This window comes from Mya arenaria, chromosome 8, assembly GCF_026914265.1.
Source record: "Mya arenaria isolate MELC-2E11 chromosome 8, ASM2691426v1".
In the NCBI taxonomy this organism is placed as follows: Eukaryota; Metazoa; Mollusca; class Bivalvia; order Myida; family Myidae; genus Mya; species Mya arenaria.
The window spans coordinates 441,040-453,416 of record NC_069129.1 but is presented as its reverse complement, the minus strand read 5'-3'; the positions used below and the strand labels follow the sequence as shown (position 1 = coordinate 453,416).

The 12,377-nt window shown below is 43.2% G+C and overlaps 2 protein-coding genes across 2 annotated transcripts; both read left to right on the top strand.

Moving 5' to 3' along the window:
* Positions 1-3,493: 3,493 nt before the first annotated feature.
* LOC128242902 (leucine-rich repeat and coiled-coil domain-containing protein PF3D7_0703800-like) lies at positions 3,494-4,150 on the top strand. The gene has a single exon (XM_052960325.1). The coding sequence runs from the start codon at positions 3,494-3,496 to the stop codon at positions 4,148-4,150; it is 657 nt and encodes a 218-aa protein (XP_052816285.1).
* An 868-nt stretch (positions 4,151-5,018) lies between these two features.
* LOC128242900 (uncharacterized) lies at positions 5,019-11,297 on the top strand. Its single transcript, XM_052960322.1, has 10 exons — positions 5,019-5,076; positions 6,642-6,815; positions 7,125-7,206; positions 7,488-7,654; positions 7,926-8,093; positions 8,851-8,963; positions 9,497-9,671; positions 10,246-10,410; positions 10,706-10,834; positions 11,149-11,297. Exons 1-10 carry the CDS (start codon positions 5,019-5,021, stop codon positions 11,295-11,297), a joined length of 1,380 nt encoding a protein of 459 aa, XP_052816282.1.
* Positions 11,298-12,377: the final 1,080 nt, after the last annotated feature.

The following is a 12,377-nucleotide window of genomic DNA, read 5'->3' as shown; positions in this document are numbered from 1 at the left end:
ATACGGGCTGCAAAATGTGTGATTAAAGTGATACGAGCTACAGCGCAAGCGATTAAAGTGATACGGAATGCAAAGTGAGCTATTAAAGTGCTACGGACTGCAGAGCTAGCGATTAAAGTGATACGGGCTGCAGAGCGAGTGATTAAAGTGATACGGGCTGCAAAGCAAGATATTAAAGTGATACGGACTGCAGCGCAAGCGATTAAAAGGATACGGACTGCAGAGTGAGCGATTAAAGTGATACGGAATATAGAGGGTGAGATAAAAGCGATACGGATTGCATATCGAGAGATTCAAGATATACGGACTGCAGAGGGAGATATTAAAGAGATACGGGCTGCATATCGAGAGATGAAAATGATACGAAGTTCAGAGGGAGAGATCAAAGTGATACGGACTGCAGAGCCAGCGATTTAGGTGATGCGGACTGCAGAGCGAGCGATTTAAGTGATACGGACTGCAGAGCGAGCGATTAGATTAATGCGGAGTGCAGAGCGAAAGATTAATGTGATACGGACTGCAGGGGGAGAGATTAAAGTGATTCAATTTCCAGAGCGAGAGATAAAAGTGTTACGGGGTGCATATCTAGAGATTAAAATGAAAGGGACTGCAGAGCAAGCGGTTAAAGTGATACGGACTGCATATCGAGAGATTAAATTGATACGGGCTGCATAGCGAGAGATTTAAGTGATGCGGACTGCAGAGCGAGATATTTTAGTAATATGGACTGCAGAGCGAGATATTAAAATGATACGGACTTCAGAGCGAGAGATTTAAGTGATGCGAACTGCATATCGAAAGATTAAAATGATACGAACTTCAGAGCGAGAGATTTAAGTGATGCGGACTGCATATCGAGAGATTAAAGTGATACGGGCTGAATAGCGAGCGATTAAAGTAATACGGACAGCTTATACAGCGATTAAAGTGATACGGGCTGCAGAGCGAGAGATTTAAATGATACGGACGGTATATCGAGAGATTAAAATGATACCGACTGCAGAGCGAGAGATTTAAGTGATGCGGACTGCATATCGAGAGATTAAAGTGATACGGTCTGCATATCGAGAGATTAAAATGATACGGACTGCAGAGCGAGAGATTAAAGTGATACGGACTGCATATTGAGATATTGAAATGATACGGACTGCAGAGCGAGCGATAAAAGTGATACGAGCTGCATTTCGAGATATTAACATGATACGGACTGCAAAGCGAGCGATTAAAGTGACACGGACTGCAGCAAGCGAATAAAGTGATACGGATCGAGAGCGAGCGATTAAAGTGATACGGAGTGCAGCGCAAGCGATTTAAGTGACACGGAATGCAGAGCGAGCGATTAAAGTGATACGGACAGCAGAGCGAGTGATTAAAGGGATACGGATTGCAGCACAAGCGATTAAAGTCATACGGACAACAGAGCGAGCGATATAATTGATACGGAATGCAGAGCGAGCGATTAAATTAATGCGGACTGCAGAGCGAGAGATAAATGTGATACGGAATGCAGAGCGAGCGATTTAAGTGATACGGACTGCAGAGCGAACGATAGAAGTGATTCGGAATTCAGAGCGAGCGATTAAATTGATGCGGACTGCAGAGCGAGAGATTAAAGTGATACGGACAACAGAGCGAACGATAGAAGTGATTCGGAATGCAGAGCGAGCGATTAAATTGATGCGGACTGCAGAGCGAGAGATTAATGTGATACGGAATGCAGAGCGAGCGATTTAAGTGATACGGAATGCAGAGTGAGCGATTTAAGTAATACGGACTGCATAGCGAGAGATTAAAGTGATACGGGCTGCAGAGGGAGGGATTAAAATGATACCGGATGCTTAGCGAGAAATTAAAGTGATACGGATTGCAGCGCAAGCGATTAAAGAGATACGGAATGCAGATCGAGCGATTAAAATGATAAGGATTGCAGAACGAGCGATTAAAGTGATACGGACGGCAGCGCAAGCGATTACAGTGATACGGAATGCAGAGCGAGCGATTAAAGTGATACGGACTGCAGAGCGAGTGATTAAAGTGATACGGATTGCAGAGATAGCGATTAAATTGATGCAGACTGCAGCACGAGGAATTAATGATATACAGAATGCAGGGCGGGCGATTAATGTGATACGGAATTAAGAGCGAGCGATTTAAGTGATACGGACTGTATAGCGAGAGATTAAAGTGGTACGGGCTGCAGAGGGAGGGATTAAAATGATACCGGCTGCATAGCGAGAGATTAAAGATACGGATTGCAGCGCAAGCGATTAAAGTGATACTGACAGCAGAGCGAGCGATAAAAGTGATACGGACTGCAGAGCGAGAGATTTAAGTGATACGGACTGCAAAGTGATAGATTTAAGTGATACGGATTGCAGCGCAAGCGATTAAAGTGAAACGGACTGCAGATCGAGCGATTTAAGCAATACAGACTGCCGAGCGAGCGGTTAAAGTGATATGGACTGCAGAGCGAGCGATTAAAGTGATTCGGACTGCAGAGCGAGAGATTAAAGTGAAACAGTATGCAGAACGAGATATTGAAGTGATTCGGGCCTAGAGCGCGAGATTAAATTGAAACGGACTTCAGAGCGTGATGTAGGCTGCAGAGCGAGATATTTTGATTGATACACGCCGCATATTGAGAGATTGAAGTGATACGGCCTCCGAAGCGAGAGATTAAAGTAATGCGGAATACAGAGCGAGACATTGAAGTGATACGGCCTTTAAAGCCAGTGATTCAAGTAATGCGGGCTCCACAGCGAGTGATTAAAGTAAATCGGGCTTCAGAGCGAGACATTGAAGTGATACGGGCTCCAGAGCCAGAGATTCAAGTAATGTGGGCTCCAGAGCGATATACAGAAGTGATACGGGCTCCAGAGCCAGAGATTCAAGTAATGTGGGCTCCAGAGCGATATACAGAAGTGATACGGGCTCCAAAGCCAGAGATTCAAACAATTTGGGCTAAAGAGCGAGATATTGAAGTGATAAGGCCTCCAAAGCCAGAGATTCAAACAATTTGGGCTAAAGAGCGAGATATTGAAGTGATAAGGCCTCCAAAGCCAGAGATTCAAGTAATGTGGGCTCCAGAGCGATATACAGAAGTGATACGGGCTCCAAAGCCAGAGATTCAAACAATTTGGGCTAAAGAGCGAGATATTGAAGTGATAAGGCCTCCAAAGCCAGAGATTCAAGTAATGTGGGCTCCAGAGCGATATACAGAAGTGATACGGGCTCCAAAGCCAGAGATTCAAGTAATGTGGGCTCCAGAGCGATATACAGAAGTGATACGGGCTCCAAAACCAGAGATTCAAACAATTTGGGCTAAAGAGCGAGATATTGAAGTGATAAGGCCTCCAAAGCCAGAGATTCAAGTAAATCGGGCTTCAGAGCGAGACATTGAAATGATACGGGCTCCAAAGCCAGAGATTCAAGTAATGTGGGCTCCAGAGCGATATACAGAAGTGATACGGCTCCAAAGCCAGAGATTCAAGTAATGTGGGCTCCAGAGCGATATACAGAAGTGATACGGGCTCCAAAGCCAGAGATTCAAACAATTTGGGCTAAAGAGCGAGATATTGAAGTGATAAGGCCTCCAAAGCCAGAGATTCAAGTAATGTGGGCTCCAGAGCGATATACAGAAGTGATACGGGCTCCAAAGCCAGAGATTCAAACAATTTGGGCTAAAGAGCGAGATATTGAAGTGATAAGGCCTCCAAAGCCAGAGATTCAAGTAATGTGGGCTCCAGAGCGATATACAGAAGTGATACGGGCTCCAAAGCCAGAGATTCAAGTAATGCGGGCTCCAGAGCGATATACAGAAGTGATACGGGCTCCAAAGCCAGAGATTCAAACAATTTGGGCTAAAGAGCGAGATATTGAAGTGATAAGGCCTCCAAAGCCAGGGATTCAAGTAATGTGGGCTCCAGAGCGATATACAGAAGTGATACGGGCTCCAAAGCCAGAGATTCAAGTAATGTGGGCTCCAGAGCGATATACAGAAGTGATACGGGCTCCAAAGCCAGAGATTCAAGTAATGTGGGCTCCAGAGCTATATACAGAAGTGATACGGGCTCCAAAGCCAGAGATTCAAACAATTTGGGCTAAAGAGCGAGATATTGAAGTGATAAGGCCTCCAAAGCCAGTGATTTAAGTAATGTGGGCTCCAGAGCGATATACAGAAGTGATACGGGCTCCAAAGCCAGAGATTCAAACAATTTGGGCTTAAGAGCGAGATATTGAAGTGATACGGCCTCCAAAGCCAGAGATTCAAACAATGCGGGCTCCAGAGTGAGACATTGAAGTGATACGGGCTCCAGATCGAAAGATTGATTTGATACGCGCTGCAGAGCGATCGATTAAAGTGATACGGACTCCAGAGCAAGAGATTGAAGTGAAACGGGCTCCAGAGCGAGGGATTGAAAAGAGACTGGCTCAAGAGAGAGAGAGAGAGAATGAAGTGGCACAGGCTCGGTTTAGCCCGCTCGTGTTTTTTTTTCTTGGTGAAAAAATGTATTCCTATTACACCCGCCCCCTTCAGTTTTTTTTATTTGACCAAAATCTGTTCAAACTTGATTTGGTGTGGCCTAATTATAACCGTCTCCGTGGCCTTGTGGTTAAGGCGTCCGCCTACGGAGCGGGAGGTCGAAGGTTTGAGTCTCACAAGGGGCTTGTTCTGACATGACCGGTTGCCGACCCAGCAGCTAGTTAAATCGAGGGGTACCGATTGCCTTCCTGCCAGGCGCCTGGCATTTGGGATAAGGAATCGGGGTAAAGATGTTCACGAATGTAGGTGTCTCATAAGCCTAACGGGCTGGCCCTTAACTAAGAGGGGTGGCACTATAATAAACAAACACTATAACGGAATATTGAATACTTAGCATAGTATAAGTCACAGTCAGGTGCGGGCATTGTGGAGGTTTTTCGTGGATTTTTGTTGGAATTTCAGCAGCAAGGGCCATCAACAATGCATTTCACATTTCTATGTTACTCCAGGTTTGCCATGTACGGGGGTTACAGCGATGGAAGTTGGACAGCCAGCTCCCGTTACCATCGGTACCACGCTACAGGACAATAACGGTAAGTGGGGAATAGAAAAACGGATGTTTGTCATACCAAACATTAACCCCTAGCGAACATTTGCCCCTGATAGCAAACTTGTTGTTTTTTGGACCTGGTAATATTGCAATTGAGAAAAAATGAATCTTATTTTTTCATTAAAACGTTTTTTTAATTTGCGTTGAAAAAGTACATATCACCAATAATTTAATAAAAGGGGTGTTGATGTAGGTTTAAATGACTTCGTTACTCATGAATTTCGTTACATTACACTAATTTACTTATTATGTACACAAACCTTTTATTGAACAGTAACATTTAAAGGGAAGTACTCAAGCTTTATATAAATGATATGGATGTATTGACCATTCCCGTGGCACTTCTTACCATGGATGTTTGTTGTGTGTTATATACTTTGTGAAAGTCGCTTTTTTACGAACAAAACAATTATTTTGACTAATTTTGTGAATTTGGTATTTGTTGACAATTCAAGATCTGTTACTCCAGAGCTAATATAACCTCTTGCTGTTGATTAAACATGATCGAGATGTTATGTACATAAGCCCTGTAACATATTTTGATAATGATTAAATAAGAAATGCTCCAGTTTGACAGTGAACTATGACAAATAAAGGGCCATAACTCCAGAGGTTATACTTCAATCTAACTGTTGATCGAATTCAGTCGAGATATAACGCCCATAAACGTTATAGGTAAGCTTGGTTAATATCGGATAAAATGGACTGGTTAAACAGCTGAAGTGAAAATGGTCAAATTTTTAGCATCCATTGACACTGGAGGTGCAATCTGGTAGTCAAGATCGGATGCCAATGAACATTGTGACCAATGTAAGCTAAGATTAGAAAACAAATTTTCGAGAGCTGGCATGAATGTGTGACCTCACGGACGAAGACAAAGACGACCGGACAACATGACCCCTCTGTGTCTGCCATGCTACGCATGCGACATAATTAAGTATGCTTCTAAATTATTAACTTTAAAGTATCTGCTCTAGATTTAACATTTAACACAATCCATTTCTCAAGGAATATCAAATAAGCAATCGTGAAACATAGCCGATTCAGACTTGAGCATGGTATTAAAACATCGATCCAGTTGTATAAACAACTTGCCGAGGAACTTTGACACCAGGTGTAATAGAAAACAATCCTATTATTGTGTTATAATGAGGAATATTTACATAGTGCGTATTTTCGTTTATATGCACATATTGCCCCTACACACCCCCCCCCCCACACACACACACCTCCGAAGGGGAATCACGTTATTTAAATGGAGTCGAAAACAAAGGTCTGCGGGATTTGGAGTTTTGAAATAACATGAATCCATGCATTTTTTTTCTTTCGGATGTACGTTGTTTCGTGCTGTTACGATCAATTAATAAAATCAACTATTTTAAACAATCAGTTAAAAGGTTTCGTATTTCAAGGGGCTTAAGCATTCAATACTGTAGTATGGGCTTGTATATTTCTTAATAATGACACCATTGCAGGAACCCATCAATTTCTTGCAATTATGTTACAGGCATTTTTTCCCCATTAAATTTGGTATGCACTTAAATTTAGGAAGTCTAGTGTTGATTCGCGCCAGAGACAGCCGAATGCCATGTTGTGGGACGGTGGGCGAGTGGCGCGTGTTTCCGAGGCGCGCTGGAAAAGTCGCCCTGCAGGTGTGGCGGGAGACGGTCGACTCGGATATTCTTGTGCTGGTGGGCGAAAACATCGTGGAAACACGAATTGGTAGGGGAAATTCAGACATTTCTTGATTGTGAAAGTGAAAATCAGCAAATTGGCAATGATATTAGAAAAATCCGACCTTTAATAGTGTTCTAATACGTGGTAGGATAGGGAACCCTTAATAGCGTATGACTCCCGACACCTACAGGAATATGACACACTTTGATGTTTTCAGTGATGAAAGTAAGCAAACGCTATGATTTCCAGTTTATCTTAACCTACTGTGTATTCCTCAACAAGTAACGAATTTGTGGGCCAAAATTTGTTGTTTTTGACAGACTTACCAATTTTTTTCTTATCGTTCTATTACAGGTGAGGAGGACATAGCGCAAGTGGTGGTATCGGTTGCCCTTGGAGACCGGATATCCGTGGATACGGGAGACTACATTGCCTGGTAACCTAGCGCCTCCATTTCGTCCTGCTGCACTTTCAGCATTATCCTCGTATTGTTCTCTCAATTACAAACATTTTCCTATACCGGCATTTGCAGTCGACACACAAAACATAATACTATAATCGTACATGTGTCGGTTATGTTTCATATTAAAGTTATTCAAAAGACCACAGTATATCGAGAAAAATCAAAACGTCCCAACGGCTTATTAAGTAATTTGCAAAGTTTCTTTATGACACAAATGTCACCCACAAACACAATACAACTATAATCCGCTACAGGTACAGTTCAGGCCAGGAGAGTGTCCCTTTCATAGTAACAGCGGTTCCCCACCCCGTCTGGAGGTTCACTCCTTCTACAGCACCTTCTGTTGGCGACATGCTCCAACTGACCGGATATGACATCACTGCCGACAGGGAGTTCTCCATAGGGGCAATATTAGCAGCCAGTATGTGTAAAAACGTCAATTAAATACGAAATGATTTCAATAATGGAATCATGTGATGTGGTCAAGTCAGTCCAGTTTTATATCAAACTTAATAAACTCTCATAAGATATTTCACAAAAACAATTAAATGCAACTTCCTACGACATAACCGAAACGTTGACATATATATACAGTTTCAGTTCCATATCTATATATGTATAGAGAGAGATACGATTCACATGACACATTGCATGTCGATATTGATGTAGCATTGTATACTAACGTCATTCAGGTGTGACCCCGTACTTCACGAACACCGTACATGAGGTGACGGTGTACGCTAACGCGACGGCCTCTAGCATAGTATACACCGTGCAGTACACTGACGACGACCCGGGCGACATCGCATCGTTGTCCGTTACCATGGGAATCAGCGAGTTGTTTGAGTTCCTTTCACCAGGTAGATTGACAAAGTTTAGATTCCAAGCATTTGAACCCTGTTGATAATTACCTGTATGAATTGTATTTCATTGAACGTATTCTGATCGTTTAAATGATGTGTTTTCATTCAAGTAGTATATTGTGGTCACGAGTATCCGAGTACAGAGCTTTTATACCACTTTGGAAAAAAGAACTGGTTTAAATAACATATCACTTAGTAGAAAAGTTCTTCTTCTGTGGCGGATGCTCCCGGTTTTATTCCCATACTTTGTCCTAGCAAAAAAGATTTATAAAAAATGGTACCAATATTTTCCTTGCCTTGCGCTCCGCGTTGAGAGTAGTACTGCATGTCCTCGAAAACTTTGAATATTCGCGGACACGTTAAGTAGCCAAGGGATCTATTAAAAAAAAAACAATAGAGCTAGGGTAATTCAACCGGAAACCTTTATATCCTAAACCGTCTCTTTCGCTCTGCTGTCTCTACAATACATGTACAAGCGCTCATTCATGGGCTATCCTAGATTTCCAGATATAAATAGCACACACACTATTGTGTCTGTTTTTCGATGAAAGATGCAAAGTGGTAAATGAGCGTTGGTGTCGTCGTCTGCAATGTCATTATGCAAACACCTTGGCCAAAACTCAAAAACCGTTTAAGATCACTCTGGCTTAAATAATGTTTGAGTTATGTCCCCTCATTGGACTAAACAAAAACAAAAGACAGACATTTGCGTTTGCTTCACAGCGCTCTTGTTTTATATTTCTATAACATATAGATGTTCGAGTTAGCGGCGAACTGGTGCTTGGAACATACGTGCTGACGTTCCAGGTGACTGATAGATGCGGGTCTGTGGACACGATGGACGTCGCCGTCATCGTTCAGCCGCCGGTACTGAATTACATCGTTATTTTTAGTATTGACAATAAGAAAACTCGCGTCTCCACTAAATGTTCAATACAGTTAAGTCACCAGTATTTGTGATTAATGAGTGATTATCAGGGCGATAATTAGAAAGCAGTAAAATCAGTCACGTTTAGGCATAAGCCTTCATTAATGCTTTTCAAAAAAACAAAACCGCGGCGTAACGTTTAAAGGTTTTCTGTTTCAAAAACAATAACTAAATGAGTATTACTATTATGTATTATGAAACAAATGGGTCCGTCCACGAGTGCATTTGTGTAAATGTTTGAGAGGTACATGAGCTTACGGTGCACCTCTCTCCAAAGAGGTTTTGAGTTCAAAAACATCCAGGTAAACGTTTCTCAAAATGGAAACTGGTAAAGGTTTTTAGCAAGGAAAAGGGCTTGAAAGTTATAAATTAATACTCATACTTATACCCAGCGTATAACTGTCTTTCTTATCATTTAAGCATAAACTTCAGATACTGTCCATAACCAAGCGAACATTAATACGTTTTCCAGCCAGTTGCCATCACCAGTCTACCTGAAGTGACGTCAGTTTCTGAGACGGCCTCAACGCAGACGCTCTTGCACGTGTTGGCTTTCTCCACAATCGGAAGTTACACGTGTTCCCTGGACTACAGCCCCGTACGACCGGAGGGAAACCCGTTTATGGTGCAAGATACGCCAGATCAGGGTTAGATTTGTCTTGTTTAAAGCATAAGCACTGCCCCTTGTTGTCATGTACACAACAGGTAAATCTTAATATCACGGAATAGTTCAATGTAGTTTGTTTCATTTTTTTTATTTCTCTTAAAGAAATAAGAAAATGCGTGATTTCTATGTTCAATGTAGTTTGTTTCAATTTTTTATTTCTCTTAAAGAAATAAGAAAATGCGTGATTTCTATGTGAGAACTTACTTTCATTGGAAGCTTCGGAAAGAATCAATGTCCAACCAATCACATGGGCCGGGCATTGGCGCTTAACACCAAATGTGGATTATCAGCAAAAAATGAAGGTATATTAGAGAGTCGGTAAAGAACAGGCTTTGTCAATGCGGCGTGCAGGGTAGTCATCATTTCTGTGAAAACTCTAGTTTGTAGTTGCAATAAGTGTTTCATAAAAATGCATGGAGTCAAAACTGGCCAACTATTCAAGTCTTAGATCTTTTGCAACCATGCTGTTTCGAGTATCTCTCTCGGTTTAAAGTGTCATTTCCTTTCCATGGTTTTCTTTTGACGTACTAACGCACACTCCCTTACGTTTCTAGAGTTAGGTATTTACCTACAAGACAACGCGAATATCCTGTTCAACGTGACTCCAGTCTACAACGTGACTGTGACGTGCACGGCGCTCACTTCCGCTACTGACACAGACTTCCTGTTGGTCAGCGTACAGCCCAACTCGGTGCCGATGTTTGTGAATTTTCAAGGTGGTTAGCACATAGACGTGAAATTGAGAAAATGTGTGTCATACTCATTCATCTTAAATATTTAATCTGCAAGCACTACGAGTACCGTCGGACTCAACACACTTTGACCACCCCAATTGCGTGCATACCCCGATAATGACATCAACCCTGCAATTCATTCCTTAAATATTTCAGCTAAAAGAGTCACAATTCAAGACGGACATTTGTCGATTTTTAATTGTCACGGTAACTTTCTTTAAACCGCTACCTTTCCTGTATCATTGTCACATTTTAACAGGTTTTTCATTTATGCCTCCAGTGTCAGCGGAAATCCCTGACACCATGACTGCCGGAAGTACCGTGTACGCGGTGACAGTCACGGACAGCCAGCCGATCTCCCTTAGGCTGCTCTGTGACCCCGAAGATGGCCCCTTCACTGTAGCAAGTGGTAAGGGGTCAAAAGCTTACGTAATAAACGAACTGATATGGCTAGAATATAGTTAACGGGTTGTTACTCGAGGCTACTCGAGGCTGACAGGAAAACTCGAGTTTCCCGGTGAATGGCTGAAATAAAACTCGGGGTAACTCAGTATTATTTATTATTGTTATACATGTTTATATGTCTAAACAAAAACTATTTAAGACAAAATATTCAACTTTATATCGATCAAGGTTTATGCGAATGATAACGAAAATACAATGCTAGCTATAAATATTTTGGTATCAATATTCATCTCAAAAATTGATTTATGTTGCACACAGACGGCACAGTAATTCTGACGTCACATGCGCCCTCTGCTGGATCAGCGTTTACGTGGATCTTCACAGCAGACGACAGTTTTGACTCTGTGACGTCACCTACCGTCACAGTCATCATAACAGGTGCTTCCGTCGGCTTACTTACAATTTAACTAATTAAGATAAGATTTGTGTTTCTTAACAGTCAATTGACAAAAAAGAATGTACGCAGTTTTCTTTGAAACGATTCCTCGCAAGAAGGCATTCCCATTCCTAGGCAGAAAGACAATCCAATTCCGCGACAAGTAGGCGATCCAGTTCCTCAGCATGTAGGCGTTCAAGTTTCTCGGCAGGTAGGCGATCTCATTCCTCGGCAAGTAGGCAATCCCATACCTCCGCAGGTAGACGATGCTCCTCGGCAGGAAGGCAATCCCATACCTCAGCAGGTAGGTGATCCGATTCCTCGGCAGGAAGGCAATCCCATACCTCCGCAGGTAGGTGATCCCATTCCTCGGCAGGTAGGCAATCCCATTTCTCGGCAGGTAGGCGTTCAAAGTTCTCGGCAGGAAGGCGATCCCAATCCTCGGCAAGTAGGCAATCCCATACCTCAGCAGGTAGACGATGCTCCTCGGCAGGAAGGCAATCCCATACCTCAGCAGGTAGACGATGCTCCTCGGCAGGAAGGCAATCCCATACCTCAGCAGGTAGACGATGCTCCTCGGCAGGAAGGCAATCCCATACCTCAGCAGGTAGACGATGCTTCTCGGCAGGAAGGCAATCCCATCCTCAGCAGGTAGACGATGCTCCTCGGCAGGAAGGCAACCCCATACCTCAGCAGGTAGACGATGCTCCTCGGCAGGAAGGCAATCCCATACCTCAGCAGGTAGACGATGCTCCTCGGCAGGAAGGCAATCCCATACCTTAGCAGGTAGACGATGCTCCTCGGCAGGAAGGCAATCCCATACCTCAGCAAGTAGACGATGCTCCTCGGCAGGAAGGCAACCCCATACCTCAGCAGGTAGACGATGCTCCTCGGCAGGAAGGCAACCCCATACCTCAGCAGGTAGGTGATCCCATTCCTCGGCAGGTAGGCAATTCCATACCTCCGCAGGTAGGTGATCCCATTCCTCGGCAGGTAGGCAATCCCATACGTCCGCAGGTAGGTGATCCCATTCCTCGGCAGGTAGGCAATCCCATTTCTCGGCAGGTAGGCGTTCAAATTTATCGGCAGGTAGGCGATCCTATTCGTCGGC

Bases quoted from the DNA above. Each gene is read 5' to 3' on its own strand.
- LOC128242900 (XM_052960322.1), top strand. From the start codon at position 5,019: ATGGAAGTTGGACAGCCAGCTCCCGTTACCATCGGTACCACGCTACAG. The intron at 7,207-7,487 runs GTAACCTAGCGC...AATCCGCTACAG, and splicing joins ACGGGAGACTACATTGCCTG to GTACAGTTCAGGCCAGGAGA. The intron at 9,672-10,245 runs GTTAGATTTGTC...TTACGTTTCTAG, and splicing joins GCAAGATACGCCAGATCAGG to AGTTAGGTATTTACCTACAA.
- LOC128242902 (XM_052960325.1), top strand. From the start codon at position 3,494: ATGTGGGCTCCAGAGCGATATACAGAAGTGATACGGGCTCCAAAGCCA.